The sequence below is a fragment of the Phascolarctos cinereus genome, unplaced genomic scaffold (assembly GCF_003287225.1).
Source record: "Phascolarctos cinereus isolate Bilbo 61053 unplaced genomic scaffold, phaCin_HiC Scaffold_5;HRSCAF=322, whole genome shotgun sequence".
Lineage (NCBI taxonomy): Eukaryota > Metazoa > Chordata > Mammalia > Diprotodontia > Phascolarctidae > Phascolarctos > Phascolarctos cinereus.
Window position 1 is genome coordinate 118582231 of NW_027555958.1, and position 23926 is coordinate 118606156.

A 23926-nucleotide genomic window follows, 5' to 3' on the forward strand; every position below is an offset into this window, starting at 1 on the left:
GACAAACCACTCTGAAAGACTTGAGAGCTCTGATCAACACAATGACCAAACATAGCTCCAGAAGACTCCTGATGAAACACACTGTCCACATCCTGCTAGAAAGGGGATGGACTCAGAGGACAGACAGACAAAGAATGTTCTGGACATGGCCAATGCAGGAATTTGTTTTCCTTAACTATAAATGTTTGTAAAAGGGGCTTTATTTTTCTTGCTTTCTCAAGGAGGTTGGGAGAAATGGAGGCAGTAGGGAGACAAGGCAGATCTCCAACTGAAAATAAAATTAATTTCATTAAAAATTTTTAAAAGAAAAGACAGAGATGGGAGATGATATGTCATGTCAAAGGAAGAGAAAATAGACTAGTTGGGCTCAGCTGTAGAGTGGGTAAAGTAATGTGCAATAAGCCTAGAAATGTGGGTTGGAGCAAGATCATCAAGGGATTTAAATAGAGGGGTTTGTTCCCTTAGAGACAACAGGGAGCTACAGGGGTTTTTGAATAAGAGAGTGACACAGTCAGATCTTACTTTAGGAAAATCAAGTTGACAGTTCTCTGGAGACGCTACGGAGAGGGGAAGACCTGAAGCAAGAAAACTAGTTAGAAAATAAGAAGTGAAATAGGGACCACATTAAGTGGTCTGTGAGAGAAGAAAAGAGGATGGAGGTAAAAATAGGACAAGTTGAGGATGACTTTAGCATTGCAAATATGAGTGACCAAAGTAATGGTGGAACCCTGGACAGAAATGGGAAACTGGAAAGAGAGATAGGTTTTGGGAAAAGTGCTGTTTTATGTAAATTGAATTTTGAGTTGTTAATAGGAAATCCACTTTGAAATATCCATTAGGCAGTTGGTGATGGGGAACTGGAACTCAGAAGAAAGACTAGGGAAGGACATATAGAGTAGAGAGACATCTGCATAAAGATGAAATTGAACCCATAGGGGCTCAGATCATCGAATGAATGAGTGAGTGAATGAAAAAGCATTTAAGTGTTTACTCTGTGCCAAGTACTGTGCTAAACATTGAAGATAAAACAGAAAAATGAGGTAGTCTTTGCTCTCAATGAGCTAGAAGAGTTCAGTTGTAAGATGTATGGAAGAGGGGGGCAGCTAGGTGGCGCAGTTGATAGAGCACCGGTACTGGAGTCAGGAGGACCTGAGTTCAAATCTGGCCTCACACCAGGCACTTGACACTTACTAGCTGTGTGACCCTGGGCAAGTCACTTAACCCCACTTGCCTGAAAGAAGAAAAAAGAAGATGTATGGAATGGTCCGGTGGTCCTAAGGGTTCAGCTATAAGGCAGATGGCAAGGCCAAGGGTTCCTGAGTATACTGGTAGATCAGATGGCAATGCCTGAGAGTCTAGGACATAGTAGCAGAGTAGGAAGGCCCTTTCACTTTGATGAGTGGATGCTGACTTACCCCATTACTTTCTCTAGGAGGAAATACAGTCAGTCAACAAACATTTATTAAACACCTACTATGTGTCAGGCATTTGCTAAGCGCTAGGAATATAAAGAAAGGCAAAAGATGGCCCACGTTTTCAAGGAATTCACAGTCTGATGGAGGAGACAACATGCGAGAAACTATGTACAAACAAGATATATAAAGGATATATTGGAAATAATTAACAGAGAGAAAGGCATTAGAATTAAGGGAGATCAGGAAAGATTTCCTGTAGAATGTATAATTTTATCTGGGACTTGAAGGAAGCAAGAAGGCAGAGGTGAGGAGAGACTATGAATCAGGAGATAGAGTGTCTTGTTTAAAGAGCAGCAAGGAAGCCAGTGTCACAGGTGCAGAGCACTTAGGAGTGGGGGAGGGGTGTAGTTTGTAAGGTATAAGAAGACTGGAAAGGCAGAGGAGAGGTAAGTTTAGAGGGCTTTCAACACCAAACAGATGATTTTATTATTTGATCCTGGAGGTGTCTAGGAGCCACTAAAGGTTACTGAGTAAGTGCAGTGACAAGGTCAACTTTGTACTGGCAAGAAATGGGGGGAGGGGCAGCCTGTTAGACTTACTGCTGGACCATTGGAAATCTGGGCTTGGTGGATGGGTGGGATGGGGTGGTAAGGGAAGCTCAGGGTTTCTGCTGAATGGAGATCCATACCTGATCATAGATGTTTGCTTCTCACAGGGCTGAGAGAAAAGGTGTAGAGAGAGGAAAAGAAAAGAGTACTCCGGACAGAGCTTTACGATAAACCTCCAGTTGAGAGTGAAATCTCCAGCAAAGGAGACTGAGAAGGAGTTGTGTCAGACAGGTAAGAAAAGAACCAAGAGAAGGAAGTATCATGAAAACCCAGTAAGTCAAAAGTAATTAGGAAGACAAAGGTGTCAAATGCTACAGAGAAGTCAAGAAGGATGAGGACAAGAAAAGGCCAGTAGATCTGTCAATTAAGGAATCACTGATAACTTTTGCAAAGGAGATAACTTAGCTGAGTGAGATGATCAGAAACCAGACTGCAAGGCACTGACTAGTCAGCGAGAGGAAAGAAAGTAAAGGTAACAATTGTAAACAGCTTATTCTAGAGGTATGATTGTTTTGTTTTGTTTTGTTTTGGAGGGGGTGAGGCAATTGGGGTTAAGTCACTTGCTCAGGGTTACACAGCTAGTAAGTGTCATGTGTCTGAGGCCAGTTTTTACCCAGGTCCTCCTGACTCTAAGGCTGGAATTTTATCCACTGCGTCACCTCGCTGCCCCTAGAGGCATGACTATTAAGAAGAAGAGATACATGATATTAGCTTGTGGGAATAGTAAGGTCAAGCGAAACATTTTTAAAAAGTTTTATTTTAAATTCTGAACTTCATGAACTAAATAAAATAAGTAAAATACACACCATCCAGGAACACACTGAATCGTTATTATGCTTTTAAGGTATATAGTAAGTTCAACATGTAACTTTCAAAGATGTCCTGATTACCTGTGATTCCTTCTGGCCTTCCTTTGATCTCATTTAGGGAGTTGGGGGAATAATTTATTTCTCTTCCATCTCTCCCCAGCTCCCTCCAGTAAATAAAAAGAATAGTAAAACCTCTATAATAAAGATACACAGTCAAGCAAAACAAATTCCCATACCAGTCAAATCTAAAAATGTTTTTCACTCTGCATCGTGAGTCTATATTCTCTCTGTCAAAAGATGGCAGCGTATTTCATTGTTGTTATTACGCAATTGTGCGTTGCCATTATATTGACCAGAATTCTTTAAAGACTTTCAATGTTATTTTTCTTCACACTGTTGTTACTTATATAAATTGTTCTTTGGGTTTGCTCACTTCACTGTGCATCAATTCATTCAAGTATTTCCATGTCTCCTTGAAATTGCCTTTTCTCTCATTTCTTACGGCACAATAGTATTCTATTACATCATGAGCAAATCAGAAGAGCATGAAAAAAAATTACTTGTAATATCTATGAATAGGACAAGAGTTCATGACCAAACAATAGATGGAGAAGCTCACAGGACGTAAAATGGAAAATTTTGCTTACATAAAAAAGTTTTGCATAAAAAAAACCCCAATGCAATAAATTAGAAGAGAAGCAAGAAATTGGGGAAGAAAAACCTTTACAGCAAGTTTCTCTGATAAAGGTCTCAATTTTAAGACATACAGGGTTCTGAGTCAAATTTATTAAAGCCATTCTTCAATTGATAAGTGGTCAAAGGATATGAATAGGCAATTTTCAGGGGAAGAAATTCAAGCTATTAATATCCATACGAAAAAATGCTTTAAATCACCAACAATTAGAAAAATAGTCATTAAAACAGCTCTGTATCACCTCACACTCATGAGACTGGCTAAGTTGACAAAAAAGCAAAATGACAAATGCTAGAAGGGCTGTGGGGAAATGGGTCCTTTAATGCACTAGTGGTAGAGTAGGAAACTGGTTCAACAATTCTGGAAAGCAATTTGGAACTAGGCCCAAAATACTATTAAACCGTACATATCCTTTGACCCTGCAATACTGGTATTAAGTCTATACCTCAAAGAGATCAAAGGAACAAAAAAGATACACATGTACAAAAATATTTATAGCACCTTCTTTTGTGGTAGCAAAGAACTGGAAACTGAGGGAATGCCCATCAACTGGAGAATGACTGAAGTTACAGTATAAGAATGTGATAGAATAGAACTATTAAGAAGTGATAAAGGTTTCAAAAAACCTAAGAAGACTTAGATGAACTGATGCAAAGTGAAGTGAGCAGAACCAGGAGATTAATTTATACAATTACTACAACATTATAAAGATAATCAACTTTGAAAGGCTTAGGAACTCTGATCAACACAATTCCAATGGATTCATGATGAAACTAGCTATTTCTGTCTTCAGATACAGAGCTGATGTCCTCAGAATGCAGACTCAAGAATATTTTCTTTTCTTCTTTATGGACATGGCTAATGTGTGAATCTGTTTTGCATAAGTACACATATTTCTAATAGGATTTTTTCCCCCTTGCCTTTTCAATGGGCGAGGGAAAGGGGGGAGAGGGAGAGAATTCAGAATTTTAAATTAAAATTTTTGAAAAAGATAAATAATTCAAATCTCCTAAAATATTAAAGCTAGATAGAATGTTAGAGATCATCTAGCCCAAAATCCTCAATTGACAGATTGATTATATGTTAGACTTGGTAATGATTTATGATCTGGAAATTTATCCTAATGAGAGACAAATACAAGCAGATCATTAATGAGAAAAATACAAAATCTACTGGGCAACTCAATAGTTCATTGCTTGTTTCTGACACATACTGGCTGTGTAACCTTGGGCAAGTCACTTAGTCTCTTAGTACCCCAGGCAATTCTCTAAAGCTACTGGAAGGTACAGAATAGTTCATTTGCTTTGGTATAAGAGATTTTCTCAATTAATGGTCCCTATGGGGATGAAATCTCAGATTTGGAAAATATGTATATGTATGCATGTATATATGTATATGTGTTTTTTAAAAAGAATAAACTTTTGAACAGCATTGTATAGCCAGAATGATTTTCATCTAGTAAACCTAAAGATGGAGTGAATTTCATATTTCTTCTTCTTTATATTACATAATTTTATGCTGAGAGTTTATAAAATTAACTTAAAGTTTTACATTGACTTCTAAAGCTTTTTCCTACTCATCTAGTATTGCAAACTATTTCTGAGAACCAAAAATAAAAAATGCTTTAGCCTGCATCTAGCATACTTGAAGAAACACTGTCAAAGCACATAAGCATTACTAGATATGAATTAATGCAATTTAATTTACATGGTTTCCTTACTGCAACTGAACAAATAATTTCTTTTCAAAGTTTTGCTACTAATTAACTGACAAGACCTATAAATCCTGAGATGAAACAAATTGGCATACGTTAGAGTTCAAAGCAGTGACTTATGCTAATAATGATATGGCTCAGAATATCACAAACCTTTTAAATATCTACCCTCCTCACATTTGTATTAGGTTATGAATTTAGACAACTAACGTAGTTCATTCTCAAAGAACTAAATGGTTCTAAATGATTCAGTGATTTTAAGCCTAAACTTTCACATACTTTTCCTAACTAATGTTTTTTCATTCTACAGTAAATTATTTTCATACATCAGTTGACATTTAAATCATAAATCATAAAATTAATCTACATTGATTTCCATGCAAAGTTCTTAGCAATTTTGCAATAATTTCTTTCACTTGCAAGTCAAGACATCGCCCTCATGATGTTATTGGTCATCTTTGAGAATGAAGGAAGAACAACTTTCTATACGTATTTTAGAATGGAAAATTCTTTTGTGACATATAATATTAAAAACAGCATGTCACATAGCTCCAAGTTGTTCCTTTAGACATATAAATACTATTAATAGTAAGTGGAAAAAAGCAAAATGAAAAAAGAATACAAGAGGAATATTATTAGTGTGCCTACACACACACACACACACACACACACACACACACACACACACACATATGTTTGGGGTTTTTTTTGGCAAGGCAGCTGGGGTTAAGTGACTTCCCTAGGGTCATACAGATAGTAAGTATCATGTGTCTGAGGCCGAATTTAAACTCAGGTCTTCCTGACTCCAGGACCAGTGCTCTATCCACTGCACCACCTAGCTGCCTCTAGTTTGCCAATATTTAACAAATACTAAAAACACATGTTACATTGGGAGGGAGAAAGAGATGGAAAAGGGAAGTAGGAGAGTGGGGGGGAGACACACACTCACATAGAAGTATATGCATGTGCATTGCAGGTACGTATATACACACACACACACACACACACACACACAATTTTACTCATATGTAGTGTTCATGACAGGTACATCGTAGAACTGGCCAGGGCCTACACTCTGGTGACCCAGTCTTCAAGAAACCAAGGTCATCTCCCATACCATGATGAGGCATGAAAGTGGGACTTTGTGAAGACGAACATAACAGAGGGAACAAATACCAAAGAACGAAGTTCATCACCAAGTCAATACTGATTTACCCAGTTCATTTCCACTGAAGAAAATGCACCAGGTATTATAAGTTCTTACATACTTGTAGCTTCCCACCTAAAAATCAGTTACTTTTATGTGACTTTTAATACCTCTGCTTCATATTTAAGTGAACATAAACAAACTCCATATTTAAAGTGGAACTATTTGCAGACTAGACTTTACCATCAGAGTGAAGTATATCACATTATCTAATCAAGAACTACCAAATCAAGAAATTAAGTTCATTTGCAAAATGTGTGAAGTACAACAAAATCCTTACAAAAGCTTAGAAAAGCAGGTAAATGTATTTGCATTGCTTTTTCTGTACTCTACATACCATCCCTATCCTGCAAGCCCCCACCTCCTGACAAGTCACCCAGTGATCAGATCCCTAAGGACTAGGATCTCTCTTACTCATTTTTGTATTCCTGAAAGGTCTAGCACAGGGGTGGGGAACCTGCAGCCTTGAGACCACAAGTATTCTTCTAGACCCTTGGGTATGGCCTTTCGACTGAGTCCAAGTTTTACTAAACAAATCCTTTTATTAAGGAGATTTGTTCTGTGAAGTTTGGATCCAGTCAAAGGGCTGCACTTGAGGATCTAGAGGGCCACATGTGGCCTCAGGACCGAAGGTTCCCCACCCCTGGTCTAGCATATTTTGCATATTGAGCAGATGCTCAATAAATGTTAAATTTATTTATAAACAAATGTGAACCGGTTTTTACCAATATCGGGGTAAGAATCCAATTCTTTATTTACCTTAAGGCAAATAATTTAATACTGAAATTTTTACTGAAACTATCTGAATAGGGATAAAATTTTAAATATAGATTTTTTGTGATTTTGCAAATCCAAAATAGCTCCTGAAGTTGTTATTAGTACTATTTCATAAGTCACAGAAAGGCATTTTAAGGTTTCATTTTTAAAATTAAGTGCAAATGAATTTTAAAATTTTAAAATATTAACTTAAAGATTAAGTAAAGTCATAATTACAAAATGGATGAAAGTATAAATTCACCTGCTGTTTGTTATGTTTACTTTGGTTGACCTTTTTGTGGTGAAGGAGGGGGTAGGTAAAGTTGAAATATAAGGTTTGTGAGACAAGAGTACATATTCACCTATACTTTCTGTCTGTTTACTCTGACTGACCTTTTTTTGTGGGGAAGGGGAGGAAAGAGAAATATCTACCCATGAAAATCTCTGTGCCAATAAAAAAAAGCTCATCGACCACTTAAGAGTTAAGACACTTACTCTGCAAAGGCAAATCTCATAACAGTAAATGTGACAAAGATAAAGGTATTTCTCTGGTTGGCATACTGATTTAAGATTTCCAAGAAACCTTTTAAGATCATTTTTTCCCTATTTATATAGCATAAACCATCTTAAAGCTATGTATGTTATTTCCTAATTTAAAAGACATCATTAAACATCTGATTTATTTTAATTATTAAGAAGCACCTTTCAGTGTCTTTTTTGTGTTAGCATTGTTTGCCCCAGTGTTGATTAAGGAAACACAAAGCTACAATTTGGAAAGATGACACTAACTGAAAACTTAAGAAACATATAAGAATATAGTACAAGTCAAGTCAACAAGCATTTTAAAAATACCTACTATGTTCCAGGCAATGTATAAAGCACTGAAGATATTAAAAAATAAAAGGCAGAAAGTATTACATAGAATTAATAAGATTTGGGAAAAATAGGAAAAAACTTATTTAATACCAAGGTTATCCTAGTGATCCTAGACAGCCTTAAATTCAAAGAACAAAAAATCTCAGAAAAATCAAAAGTAGAAGCGCTCTAAAACAGCATGATGTGTATAAAGTATTGTATATTTCCAATAATGATACTGGCATCATAAAAGACATCAAGAAAGACTTTTATGAACCAAAAAGAAGTTGGGCATGTCATGTATCAAGAGTGAGGTACTCAAAACAAACTGCCTGAGGTTGCAATGGTATACACAAAATATTTTTTAGATTGAGCTCTTTAGTTCAGTGTGTAGATAGATTCCTGATGGGATTTTACAGAAGGATGTAAGCAGCAATCACACAGAATTAAATGTCCATTAAAGTACTAACAGAATAGCTCTAAATAGTAAATTAGGGAAAAAAATGGGCTTTTGGATACCAAGTTACATTGATTTATGTTCCATTTATGTGTGTGCACATATTTTATATAATAATGTTTTAACTTTCCATACTTCTTGATTGAAGGATATATCAGGAATGCCCTTTCTCCTAACTCCCATCTCAAAAAAAAAACCTGATAAGCTAATTTGAAAACAATACCAGTATGAGTAGGAAAGCAAATCATTCAAATGGAACAATGTGAATATTTCCTCCAACATAGCTGATCTACACAACTCATCTATATCTGCCTATCCTTGGCCTCTCCTCACACACTGTAAGTTTAAAAGTCATAGATGGTAATTTGCTTTTTAGCATTTAAAGTAAACTTTACCCCATCTCCTGGGCCAATTAACTCAGGAGTTAGTCAACACTATCTGCTTTATCATGGCACATTAAGTATAATAGAAATGGTGCTGGATTTGGAATCAAAACACTTGGATTCCAATTCTGGTCTTGCCTCTTATTACCTATGTAATATTGGGCAAGTCACTGAAATCTCTGAAACTCAGTTTCCTCATCTATTTTATAAAAAAAAAAAGAGGTCAGACTAGATTGCCTCTTAAAGGCCCTTCCAACTCTAAATCCATGTATAATCCTGTAACTACTGGCTTAAAATCTTATATTTTCTAATTTGTTAAACTTGTGTCTTCTCATTATCTGGCAAGAAAATAAATATATTTAAAACAATATAGAAATGGTATAATGTTGTTATTCAGTCATTTTTCAGTAATGTCCAACTCTTCATGACCCCATTTAGAGTTTTCTTGGTAGAGATACTTGAGTGGTTTGCCATTTCCTTCCCCAGCTCATCTTACAGATGAGGAAATTGAAGCAAACAGGGCTCAGTGACTTACTGAGGGTCACATAGCTAGTAATGAGGCTGGATTTGAACTTAGGTTTTCCTGAGTCCAGAGCAGGTGTTCTATCAACTGTACCATCTTGTTTTACAATTCAACTTTATTAGAAATAAATGGCTTGCTTACTTTTTTGCTTCTTAAGTAATTTGGAGACATATAAAACAAGACTTTTCAAAACTCAAATAATGTATATATGGTCCCTCTCACCATTCACTAAGTATGGTTTGCAAAGTAGATGTAGCATGGCAACACAGAGGAGTGAAAATAGATAGCATATGAGAAGAAAAAGAAAATAGTAATTATAGCAACAAAGGAAATAATACATGTCTTTGTATATCGATATAAGGCATGATATCTTCATATGAATCAGCAAAAGAGTTTACAACTCATTAATTAGGGAAAGATTTCAACATTTTCCATAAAATTTAGGATTCTTATTTGCTTCTAACATAATCAATAATTAAAATTATAGTCTTATGCTTCACTATTATTTAGGTTTTCACAACTTACTCAATGACATACTCTATAAGTATATAAATTTAAAGCATATTTTCTATTGGATCTATAATGGTAAATCCTTAAAAGAAAAATGAGAATTTCACTTGACAGTAATAAAAAAAAATCCTTGATATCTTTTGAAAAAGAAATCAGTTCTTTTTGATTACTTTGATTTACTTTTAGTTTGATCATAGGATTAGGCTCCTTTCATTTGGAAGAGATAACGCTCCAGACTAACATGGACAGTTTTTGGTTTTTAGACAGTTTTTTAAGTCTAGGTTACCTACAGATTTAGTGAATAGACAGATTGAGAAGACTTTATTATTTAGTACCAGATAATTTAAAAGAATAAAATAATCACAAGAGTATAAGGTTTTTCAAAAGGCTAAATTTACCTTTCTAGCAGAAAGGGGTTTGACCACAGGCCAAGTTCCCCTTTCTGGCAGCTGGAGAAAGGTTAGGAGAAGTTAAGCCCCCTTTTCTTTTTCTCTAGCTAGAGTCCAAGTTGGGTCATGGACTTTGCTAAGGAAGTTGGGGGGGGGGGACCAGAGAGTATGACTTCTAACCACTGACCACAACTTCTTTCCCAGTACTTTCTGGTTATACCTGGAGCAAAGGATGTCTGGCAGAGGATTAAAACAGTCTGGGAGAAGCTAATTAGTCAGGTCACCTGCCATGTCCAATTGAATTATGCTCAAAAACAGGTTCTATAATTTTTCCAATTCCTCTTTTTTTATTATAAAAATCATTTCTGTAAATCACTCTTTGTCTCTGACCTTTGAGAAGTCAGGTGACCTCATTTAATATACAAATGTTAGCTTTGCAAATTAAATCATAGATCGCTCGGTAACTTTATCCTCAGTTTCCTTTTTATTTCAGATAATCATTTTTAACACCTTCATGTTAATGTTACAGCATTTAACTGTAACGTTCTGAAACTAAGTTTAACAAATCCATTAAAATAGGCTATAGAATACTTATATTTGAAGGGGATATATTATGGAGGACCTTACAGAAGTTAGAATCTGGCACTGATATCTGCATTATCTTCCATATTAAAAAAAAACCAAAACACTTATTTGAGGTCTTTGATCTTAAATATTTTCCTTGCTTTTCTCTTTTGTGGTACTAATAAACATCACTCTAATCATGTAATACATTCTTTAGGGATTAAATTCAACTAAATTCATATCACATTGCTTTAAAATCTAATGAGAAGTCCTCTTCTTTAACCTTTCCGTTCAGTAATTACCATTACCACAGAGAACTACACCACTGGATTCACGTGAAACTTTAAGTACTACTAAAATCATATTCCAGAGAAGTTCTAAGGAATGGCTAGAAGCCCAAGGGAAAACTTAAAGTAACTTCTCTTTTAATTATTCACACTAGTATTCATTTTCCATTTATTTCCCTTTACAAAGAAGTGTGATGGTCTACTGTAACAACACATATCTACTGGCCTTCTCAATTTATATCTCATTTCTGAAAAGAAACTGAAGCTTAGCAGCTAGCACACATGTCAATGTTAAAAGCTCATTTCTGAAGAAAAAGCCAATTTTGTCTCTATGTCCCGCTACAACTTAATGAAGACAACTTTTCTTTTCAAGTTTCAAAATTCCCCTACTTTGAAAAGGTAAATCAATAATGGTAAAATGTTCTGTAAGTCTGACTACCAAAGAGAGAACCATCATTTGCAAAACGGTATAGAGCTCAAGAATAGTATCAGATCATCACAAAGTAAATACTACTCATTACTAGAATGTCTCAAGAATCTTCACATCAGGTTAAATAAAAATTTAAATGCTACAAAGTTTAATTCTGACAAAAAGTTTATATGTACATAGTACTTTAAGGTTCCCAGAGCACTTTCTCCATCACCCTACAAGTAGACAGAACAAGTACTTTTTGGAGGAAACCAAGGCTTTGAGAAAAAGTAATTTGCCCACGACTGCAAGGTATCTGAGGTAGGATTTAAACCCATATTTACTGACTACAAGTACAATATTCTATGCACTCTGCCTCTGACACGTATCTGAAGTATGCCCAAATTCTTTACCCACAATTCTTCCAAGTGTATTGTTACTGGAAGTTGGTCTCTCTCCCCATTCACTCATCTCTCCATTTAACAAACAGGAGCTCTGAGTTCTGCCATCTGAAAAGTTATACAAGATTTCTTGTTTTGTCAGATGTCTCTACTCAGTCATCACTATTTAGAATGAAGAAATGAACACCATGAAGGCCACTCTCCTGTATCAAATCCTACTCAGGCGTAACATGAAGAAGTCTAAAGTATGAAGAGAGAGAGAGGAATAGCAGATTTTAATTTTGGTTACAAACCAATGTACTTCCTTTGCAGAGTGAACTGGAAAGCTGAAAAACCAGTAAGATGAACCTTGACTAAATGGATGTAAACACCAGATAAAGCTAATAACAGTCAAGAGTACGGAAGTACTCTTCATTATCAACAACTACGTAGGTAGATAAGACAGACAGAGGGACAGATAGATAGACAAACAATACAGACATAGTCATATACGTTTACACTTTTCATTTCAATTAAGTCTTTTTAGTGGCCACTTTGTCTGGTCTTGGAAGGATCTGTGATATCTGGAGTAGCCTGTCTCGAAGAGAAATATTTACAAGCTCAAAAGACAGATTGTGAAAGTAAGGATCCTAAGGGAAGGGGGCAAGTGAACAAGCACTTATTAAGTGACTACTGTTTGCTGTGCACCGTGTTAAGAGTTTTATAAATATTATCTCAGTTATCCTCACAACTCTGCAAGGCAGGTACTGTTAAGGTCCTCATTTCAGAGGTTAAGTGACTTGTCTACAGTCACATGGTTAGTAAGCATATGAGGCTAGATCTGACACTAGGCTCAGCTCTCTTTTCTACTATGTCACCAGCTGCCTAAGAAGAAAGTGAATGCCCAAATCTCAGTGAAGAAGGTGAAGGGGAGCTATGTAGTTAACTGTAAGACTGTGTAAAACCATTCCTATTTAGCTTAGAAAAAAAATCAGAAGCAATTATTTTTAAATTATAATATAAATAATATAAAAATATATAATATAAAATATAACATAAAAACAACTGTAAAAAAATAAAGCTGACATATGATACGAGAAGGATCAACGGAAAAGAGAGACAATTTTGCAGTACAAAATAGGGTTTTCATATTCTATTTTGTTTCATTTTTCCCTGAAGAGCTAGTTTTCTGGAACTGTTTATCTGCCAAACTAGAAAAAATTTTAAATTATAGAACATGGATTTTTTTTAGAAGGATTAAAGTTTTAAAGATATAGTATCAGATTATAATTTTTACTGCAATCTCTAGGATCAAAGATAATACATTAGAAAATAAGTAGAACCAGGGAAACAATACCCAATAATTACAACAGTGTGAAAGGACAAAAAAGTAACAAAAACAAAAAAATCAAATCTGAATGCTGACATACTATAATGACCAAGCTTAGCCTCAGAGAAGAGATATGAAAATGCATCTCCCTCTCTTTAGTGCAGAAGTGAAGGACTATGTATGTGAACACTGAATATCCTGTTAGATTTGGTCGATGTGTCAGTTAGTTTTGGTGGACTATTTTCCCCCCTTCTTTTAAAAAAGTCTTTGTTATAAAGGATGGCTCTCTGAGAAGGTGAAAGGCAGGAACACATTTGAAAATAAAGGTCATATAAAAATAAAAGATATCAATAATCTTTTTTTCCAAAAGAAAATGAGTGTTTTCTGGATATTCTTGGTATCACACAAAATACAATTTTAAAAAACAATAACCTTCTTAGTTTTCATTTAAAAACAAATCCAACAAGTAAATTTGTAACTATGTCTACACTACAGAGTTTTAAGTCTAGAATACCTAAAACAATTCTATTGGAAAAGTTATATGTAATACACTTTTATGATCCTAAAAATACAACTTTTAGTTCTGTAAAAATGGATTAAAATATAATGATAGGTTTCTATTCCCTCTCCCCCAAATTCTGAGCTTTCCTTTAAGTAAAAACATTCCCACCCCCATGGCTTTAAGATTTCAAGAAAATCTGTCTCTCTAATGGCATATTAAATGGCACTTGTCATATTAAAGAAATCTCAAAAGGTAACTTAACAAAAGTTTAGGTTCCTTGATTATAGAGGAAGGTCTGTATTTCCCTTAAACTTGAGATCATTCTAATATATTCTCTTATCTGGGACAATACCTTTAGGATCTTTTCAAGTTACCCTTACTTATGACTAAACTATAAAAATTATAAAAGAGCAAATACTAAATATATGTAGGTTAAATTACTTTCCTTTTAGGAATATAAACATCATTTTTTCCACAAAAAAACACCATTTAAAAACAGAACTACTACTTGATATTTAACAGCTCAATATAATAAAAACTGCTGTACCTCACTGTAAAGTCATAGGAGCAAGAGGCCAACAAAGAAGCGTGAAATGGCGAAAACTGCAAGAGAGAAAAGAAAATTTTTTTAACAATAAAACCTTGAATAAACACTTGTTAAATATATAGAAATAACAGCACCTTAACAATTAAGGCAGTCTCTTAACATACTTTTGTTTTCCTGAAACAAACAGAATCCTTACTGAAATAACTGTTTGAATCTGAAATTAACTGCATAACAGTATTTCATTTTTAGTAATGTCCATAAGCACTATTGTAAACTAAAGGTTTTTCAGCTCTGGCAATTCAAATTCTACTTTCTTTAGTCTATAATTTAACCCTCAAAATTTCCTTTGAAAGGAAGAACAATTCTGGTCTATCAATTCTCTACCTATAAGTCAAATCTTCTTGCATAATGTTCTCATAAAAAAGCCATGTGGTCTGCTGTTTAGTATTTTGCTAGGGAAAGATGCTCCTAAGTGTCTGTTATTCTAAAACAAAAATTACAATTTGTACAAATTCAGCCTAATCTCTTATTGAATATCAGTGGAAAAGGTCCATTTAAAACCATAAATAACTTTGAAATCCATGATATAAGTAGTGCTATGTAAATTTTCAATGACCATAACACATTAGATATATGATAGCCATAAGTATCCTAACAAATACTTCAAGATTAAACATTTCACTGAAGTAATTTCTTAATCTTTGCATCATGAATAATGAAAAATTATTCACTTTATCTCAGTGGTGAAAACTGCAAAGTCAAAGGCAATTAATGATTCACAAGAAGGGACACGGAAGATTTGTAAGCTCACTAGTCCAGGAATCTCTCAGGCGAGAAAACTCCCTCTGTCAATGCAGGTTGGCACTTCATAGTTGTTGCCAACTTATTGTTTTAGAGAGCTGCCACAGCACTTGCCCAGGGTCACACAGAGGCAGAATCTGAATTCTTCCTCACTTCAAGATGGGTTCTCTATCTAAAACATCTCTCTCCAAGTAACATTTTTAAAAAGGTAACTAAATTAACCCAATAGATCGATTGTATCCTCTGAAAAGCTAATTACTGGTATATCTTTTTATGTAAAAGAACATTTCTAACCAGCACTTTAAATACCTCTACACAAGATTTTTCTCAAGTACAAGTGATATGTGTATAGGACATGACAGAGGTTTGAAACATTATAAGAAAAAATCAGGTGTCATTCCATGTATAGTACTCTGTACTACTCTAACCTGGAAAATCTCAAAATATTAATCAACACATTTGAAATTATGTTAGGGCTTTCAAATACGTAAAGCATAATTATCTAACTGGAAATATGACCAGGATACTTCTACCCTTCTAACCAAATAGGTCAAAGTATAGAAACTGAATATAATTCATACAATCATACGGCAGATTTTTTTCCAAAGCTCTAGCAACAGCAGTAAAGAGTAATCCAGAGCACAGACAAATTTCTTAGGGGCACTGAAAGAACCTCTATAAATTTCAGTCACAGACAGCCTGTGTACACCATCTCTATAAAGCCTCAGCACTTTGCATAAAATAATATACAGTAATAATATTAAAATCTAGACTATCTGGAGCCTTAGGGAACGACCTAATTTTGTTCAGACTACACAGTTTACCCCTTCAAGTATCAGAACTTTTTTTTTCATTATTTTACCTGCTTAATTTGTATCACACATTCATTTCCCTTCTTAGACAAAGTATTCTGAACACATTTTAACTCTCTTTTATTTCATAACTCTGTAAATAGCCCTTCCAACTAACTGTATAGTCCTTGAGGTCAATAACATAATTTTTATATAATAAGAAGAATTAAAGGCAGCCAACACTTGACTACAGGTACATAGTCAGGCATTTACAAAGTAATTAAATTTTAAAATAAGTATTAAGGAAAAAGATTTAAGAGACATGCTGACTTACTTTCACCCTCCTAATAGCATAGGTATGACCAAGAAGTTCAAATACTGGTTGACGTATATTTCTTAAGTCCCAGCCTCTTAAACTACAATCAACTGCACCCGTCACCAGCAAATTCTAAAAATAATTAGGTAAAAAAGACACAATTAAAATTAACTTAACTTTAACATGAAAGGCATTAAATGTTTCCTGTCCCTATTGCTGACAATCAAGTATCTAATAAATTGGAGAATTTTGGCATGAAGAATGGAAATATAAGGCTCATCCACTTAGTTCATCAGTAATCTAACACCAGCATCTATCTACTACAGAACTCAGAAGAGCAACAGTTTTTTCCCTATTTGATTTTAGTATTATGAAAATTCATTTATAGTGCCAGATGTTTTCAACATAGTCTGCAAAGTCAATATCTTTATTCAGATAAATTTTTGTTATCCAACAAAAACTTCATTTTTTGATCCATTTTTTCCCCTTAATCATTCATAAGATTATGAGAAAACAATGTTCTTATTCCTTTAATTAACAAGAATGAAACTAAAAGTGGGTGGGAGAGATACATCATTTCCATGTTTGGCAAAGTTCAATAGACTATGTGCAAATTGTATAAATACACACACACATTTTCCCCACCACAGTTTCACAAAAGATTTGCAATTTAGCATCCTCAGCTTTGATTCATGAAATTACCTGAAGTTTTGTATGAATTACGTGTGTGTGTGTGTGTGTATGTGTGTGTATATGTGTGAAGTGCTTTCTTTTTTTATTTTTAATTTATGGATTAAAACAAAAATTCCCATAACAGTACAATAAAAAAAGATGACTGCACATGAACCTACAAATCTATTATGTACAACTTACTGTTCCTTTTAAATATATAACAAAGCTATCATGTAAATTTCTTTTTTCCCCCTTTTTTTCTTCCCTCCCCCCTTCCCATTAGAGATGGCTACCATTAGACAGAAATGTGAGTGTGTGTATAGATATAGATATAGATATGTAAAATCATTCTATGCACACTTCTATTTATCAGCTCTTTCTCTGGATACAGATAGCGTCTTCCTTCATATGTCCTTTGTAGTTAATTTGGATATTTATAATAGTAAAAATGACTTATTTGCTCAAAGTTATTCTTTTTGTTTGTTTGTTTTGTTTTTAGACAATTGGGGTTAAGTGACTTGCCCAGTGTCACACAGCTAGTAAGTGTCAAGTGTCTGTTCTGAGGCTGTATTTGAACTCAGGTCCTCCTGGCTCCAGGGCCGGTGCTCTATCTACTGCGCCACCTAGCTGCCCCTGCTCAAAGTTATTCTTAAAAAAAGATTGCTGTGTTCATTTTGCTCTTCATTATTTCATGCAAGTCTATCCATGTTTTTCTAAGATCATCAAGCTCATTATTTCTTAAAGCACAGTAGTATTCCATCACAATCATATAACGCAACTTGTTCAGCCATTCCCCAATTGATAGGCATCCCCGCAATTTCCAGTTCTTTGCCACTACAAAGAAAGCTGCTATAAGTATAACATATAGGTTCTATAGATTCTTTTCCTTTTTCCCTAATCATCTTTGGAAATAGACCTAGTAGTGGTATTTCTGGGTAAAAGGGTATAGGCAGTGTAATAAATCTTTGGGCATAATTCCAGATTGCTCCTCAAAATGGTTGGATCAATTCACAATTCTACCCACAATGAATGTGTCCCAATTTTTCCACATCCCCTCCAATATTTGTTGCTTTCCCTTCAATCATTTTAGCCAATCTGATAGGTGTAAATGCTATCTCAAGGTTGTTTTAATTTGCACTTTTCTAATCAAATGTAATAATAAAAATATAAAAAACAATACTTTTTATATGACTATAAATTGTTTTGATATCTTTATATAAAAAGTGTAGTGCTTTCTTTAAAAAGAGTGGAACTTGGTTACAGTAATGAAACAAGACAAAGAGAAAATTTTAAAATAAATGGGTTATAAAATTAAAAATAAGTAGCTAAGACAAACAAATTACAAATGAAACAGTAGTTTGAATAGCAAAGCAGAAAAGAATCAAAGCAGTAAATAATATAAATTTGGAGACCTAGAAGGAGAGGAGAAAATGCAACAAATTTAATTCAATTAAGCAGACATTTACTGAATACCTACTTTGTGCAAAGCACTGTGCTAGGCACAGAGGAAGCAGGAGAGAGAAAAATATGACAAGATCTAAGTCCTAATGGGGTTACAATCTAGTATGAAGTCATGACAGTTTCACAAATAATTATAACACAAGAATAATACTATTAATTGTATAACAGAAATGCAAAGTACTAACCAAGGTCCAAGAGAAGAAAAGTTATTTGCAGACCAGAGAGGGAAAGGATGCTACAGAAATCATAAAGTCATTCAACCAAAATAATCCTATACTGTCAAACTTTTGAGCATTTATCTGTTTCTCATTCTGTCTGTAGCTGTGTACACTTAAATCCTATTAATGTTAATTCAGGTCACACATGAACATCAATTAGAAACTGGAGTGATTAAATTTAACCTAAACATCCATGGGTCTCCATAATAGAAATGAAATAAAATTGATCTAGAATGCAATTAACTTTTCACTGGTTAAGAAAAGTTGTTCTAGGGCTGTAGAAAGTCAGACACAAAAATACACTATTAGAAGAGCTATGAATTAATTGGCCCAAAATATTTACAGTAGCATTCTTGTAATAGTAAAGAATCGGAAATAAACATACACAAGGTACACAGCAATGTAAATGGAAATAACATCTACACCACCACCACCACTACCACTACTACCACCAAAACTCAGAATACTGTATAACTATAACAACCAAGCTGGTCTCAAAGAGATGATAAAATGTACTTTCCTCTCTTCTTTGCAGAGGTGGGAAGACTGTGGATGCAGAATGTTGCATATACTGTCAGATTTAGCTGATGTGTTAATTTTGCTGAACTACTGGCTTTTAAAAAGCTCACTCTTTTTTTTATTCTTTGAAAAAGGGACATTTTCAGTAGGTGAAGGGGATGGAAAGAAAGATTTTTAAATGAAGGCAGTAAAAGTGTAAAAGATAATGATGAAAATTATTTTTAAAAAATAAAGATTGATCTATTGGGAAAAGTTCACACTGTTTAGTATATTATACCTCATTGTATTTGCACCAATCACAGCTTAAAATTTCTGCTTGATGAGCTGGAATCACAATTTTGACTCCTGATGTCTTCACATCCCAAACTCTTAGAGTCTGATCCCCTAGAAAAGGAGAGAGAATGAATTACTTTTCCATCAGTCAAAAGGGCACAGCATTCAGTTAAGTATCAGGGACTCAATGGATACTCGTCAACATTTGTCAATGATGATCACTTCAAACCTACATGTTTTGATTTACTATTACTGGGGTTTTTTTTCCCTTCAGTGAATTATCTCCTTAATATATGAAAATAAATGAACCTAAATGGTTTTAGATCTATTAAGGGCAGGAAAATTGAACCAGAATTAAGTCAAACAGAATAATGATTGAATCTATAAGAGAAGATTTTCCCCTCGGGGAAATACAAAAGGCATTGAGAATCTCCATACTCTTTACCCAAGTTTGGACTGTGCAAATGTTTGAGCACCAAAGGATGCCATTTTTCTGAGAAATAAAAGCTTGTGTATGACCTTCCTAATCAGGGCAGATAAGAGTCTGCCCATCTAAAATAGGGATAATCTCCTAGGCATCCTGAATGACATCTTTTTAAGTGCCAGCCAAAGCAAATGACCTTTGGCAATGTAGCATTTGTTTTCCTTAGAAAAAGTGAGGTTACACAATCTTAAAGTTGATGATTCAACATCCCCACAAAGTTATTTTTTTAAAGGTTCATTCTGCTCAGCTGTGGGAAGACAAAATGCTAACTGACTTCAGAGGCAAGTCACCAGGACCGAAGGAAGGCTTATAACATTAGCTGACAGTTATATAATGCCTCATAATGCTTTGCAGTTTACAAAACATTATATCCATTATCTCACTTGATTCTCACAATAACTCTTTGAGGTAGGTAGTATAGAGACGTTCCTCGATTTATAGAAGAGGAAACTAAAGCTCAGAGAAGTTACTGGTTACATAATAAGAAGTAGTAGAGTCTAGACTTGGGGTCTTTTACCACAGTGCTTTGCACAAAGTAAGTGCTTAATAAATGTTTCATTCATCCATTCACAACAAATCCAGTGCTTTCCCCTTTATACGATAGCCTTTATGTCTAAAATGTAGAGCACATTTTAGGAGATGTTTATGTACCAAATACATGAGTATTCCTTAGGTTCCCAATACTAATATATTTGCCATTTAATAGGAACATAATCAAGCAATGTATTCTTGCTGATTCCTGAGCCAGGGAGCACAAGGAAAACTTAATTGTATGCTACACTTGATTCAAACTTGAAGAAAACTGTCACATTAAAGGACATAACAAAATAAAATAAACACACACTCACACACGCGCACACACACTTTTGCACTACAATTCTCAATCCAAGACAATAAACACCAAACGATTAAAAGTTACTTCTCATCCTCATAAGTAATGTGAGACAAGAACCATATAATTAACGCTATACAAAGCTTTCAGGAACATTTACAATGTGCAGTACTAATGATTCGAAAAGATAAATGAGAAACAGCATTGCTAAAGACAGACTGCTTAGAATACAGTACAGCTTTAAATTAAGTTTGGTAATTTTGTGGTGTAGAGGGTTTAAAATTTGCAACCACAAAACTATCTGTTCTGAGCTACTGAAGACACAATCTCAATGCTGTCATAATATACACTAAAAGAAAATACTGGCATTAAAAGATGCTTTTAATTCAGCAATCACTAAAAAACCTGAAAATTTTTCCATCCACATTTTTCAATGACATGTAGCAAATCACTATAAAGATCAGGTAATAAATACATCACAAGAAGGAATTTAATTGAAAAGCACTCAGTCAAGGACCAAGTCCCAGTGGAACACATACCACATGGAATAAGAACCTTTTCTTCCTACTATAGATGTTAAAGAAATCTAAATAATTATTCAAAGTACTGAAGTCTCCAATTTGGATTTTTTTTGGTTTCTTTTTTAAAGACTGATTTTAAAAATCAATGTAGTGTTTATTTCAAAAGAAAACAATATTTATAGGCCAGCCAACAAAACTTTAACTTGTTCAATATCTTCCCTAATGTTGGCCTCTGTAGTTCTGTACCCCTTTCTTATTATGTGTATGAGGATGTGATTTTGCTCCTTAGCATTTTGTAACTTCAAATGCTAGTCTTTTTTACAAGGAGTGCAAATTAAGTGATAGTGCTTGGTGTATAATATATACATGCATATACATATCTATATTAATAAGTAAGGTCTTCCTCTCTTATTAGCATCTCCGTATTGTGGAATTTTATTTCTCATCTCCATATAGAATCAAAGATAGCATTTAGCAAGTAGAATTCTGAGAGGAAAAAATCATAAGCTACTATAAGTCCTTTGATTTCTCACTTGTTAATTGTCCCTGAATTTTTTTTCACCCCTAAAACCAGACAAGAGGGTCTCCTCTTTGTATACTAATAACTTCAAAGATAAGTGTCCATCTGGGCGCAAAAAGCCCCATAGCACCTGGGATCAAAGACAATCCCCTTCTATGCTTCCTTTGTTCGCTAGTCTGTAGCAAGTCAGATACTATCTAGTTCCCCACTCTCATTCCCTCTCCCCCCAACCAATTCCTGAACTCAAAGATGCTACAGAAGATTTGGAATCAGAGGTAGTAGATAACACCTTGCTTACCCATCAATCATCATTCTGGAACTTCCAAAAAGGATGAATCATCTCTTAACACATAACAAAAATGGAACCTTTCCTAAACAGAAAAGAAGTATCCCATTCTGGAGGATTCATTTGGCTGTACAAAATATCTTTTAATTAATCTATCTGGACACAACCTCGTATGTTGGTTTACTTTTCCTCTCTCTATTGTAGATGCTGAATTACCACGTAATTACTCATTTGGAGAGTCTTTTGCAGACAAATGAAGCAACTGAAATGGGTAAGAGAAACTGATCAAATTTCCTTACTTTTAAATTCCTCAAACTCAAGGAGCCCTTACTCCAACTGCTACAGGAAGAAGCTTCAAGTTACTTTTGTAATTAATTCCGTTATATCAACATACCATTATTAAACAACTTAACATTTAAAATAACAACCCATGCATGTACATACAACCACATATTTTAGTAACAGATTGGATCTGCTCAAGCATGGAAAACGTTTCTCTCTTGACACTAATAAGATCAATGAATTACAGATTTGCAGCTGGAAGGTACCATTAAGATCGATGAATCCAAACTCCTTCTTTCTACAGGTGAAGAAGCTGAAACACAGAGTGGTTAAGTGACTTGTCTAGGATCACACAGCTAGCTAGTACCGAAGACAGGATTTGAACACAGGTCTTCCTGACTCTAAATCTAGTACCATATCTACTGTAACACACTGCTTTTGTTGGACATATCTATTTTCAAACAGATAGAAAATTTTCCCAATTGAGAACTATTTTATGGTTTTTATGGGGCAAAACCTTTACTTTTATGTGTAGAGGAGGAACTGCTTGAAAATGAAAGGAAAAAAATTTCCTTGATAAACTTTTTAAAAATTCATTTAATATTTTTCCTTTCTTTATTAAGAAGTCAGTAGGAGAGGAAAATTGGAAGAAACTCGCTTCATTAAATTTTCTTTTTCTTTTAGCTGCCTGGGGAAGCACCCAAACTTATGAAACTATGTCTTCACTTAAGAATATCATAAATATATAATATAACCTAAGTAAAAGACATAAATTTTTAACATGTTTAACCTCCTTTTCTGGTCTTTCAGACCTATGTACCTAAGTTCAACTGGTACATATGCCTTTTACCTCCTCGAAGTAAAAAGCTCAAACACCTACATTGCTTCATTCTACTATTATTTCTACTACTGAAATGCTATGCTGGTGCTTAAACCAATAAAATTTCAAGTTGATATCAAGTTGATTAGTACATATGAAAGGGATTGTAACCATTCCCCAACACAGAATTCAGAATGAAAATTTTGAGCTTTCAAAACTACAGCTCACCTGACTGGGCCACTACAGGCAGCTCTTGGACAGTATTTTTAAAAATTGGGGTACACTATCTTTCCTTACCCTGAAATTCTTATATCTCATAAGATATATAAAAAGAAAAAAATTTTAACTTCACTTAACAATACTGTACTCCAAATTTCACTAAAACAACTATTCTGCCTCCTACTTTTTTCCATTGAGATTTCTCAGTAAAGAGAAGACAAAATCCAAATACTGAAACATTCAACTTTTATAAAATATTGGAGATCACTCAAAGCTCACATAAAATACACAAATAATATTTTCTCTTCAAAGCACTTATATAAAGGTAAAGGGAGTAGTTCACAACAGGGCTGATGCCTCCTGCCCAACTGCAAACAGGCACAGCTCTTCCTATCTATGTTATGTCATATATGTTAGCTAGATCCATAATTAAGTATCATGAAAGGAACAGTTTGGATTGCATTTGAACCCAGCTGTTCCCCAATATAAAAACTCATTTTTAACATACATTTTCTCTTGGCAATTTTGTATTGATTGTAAATCTTGAGATACCACAAAAAGAATCAAAATTG

General features: G+C 34.4%; 1 protein-coding gene across 1 annotated transcript in view; it reads right to left on the reverse strand.

The window, feature by feature from the left end:
- PEX7 (peroxisomal biogenesis factor 7) overlaps positions 1 to 23926 on the reverse strand; it is a 77676-nt gene that overhangs the window by 20481 nt on the left and 33269 nt on the right. Inside the window, exons 6-8 of the mRNA XM_020987152.2 lie at positions 19395 to 19501; positions 16266 to 16379; positions 14340 to 14395 (exon numbers count right to left, since the gene is read on the reverse strand). Coding sequence (XP_020842811.1) covers positions 14340 to 14395; positions 16266 to 16379; positions 19395 to 19501 — 277 coding nt within the window. The remainder of the gene's footprint in view (positions 1 to 14339; positions 14396 to 16265; positions 16380 to 19394; positions 19502 to 23926) is intronic.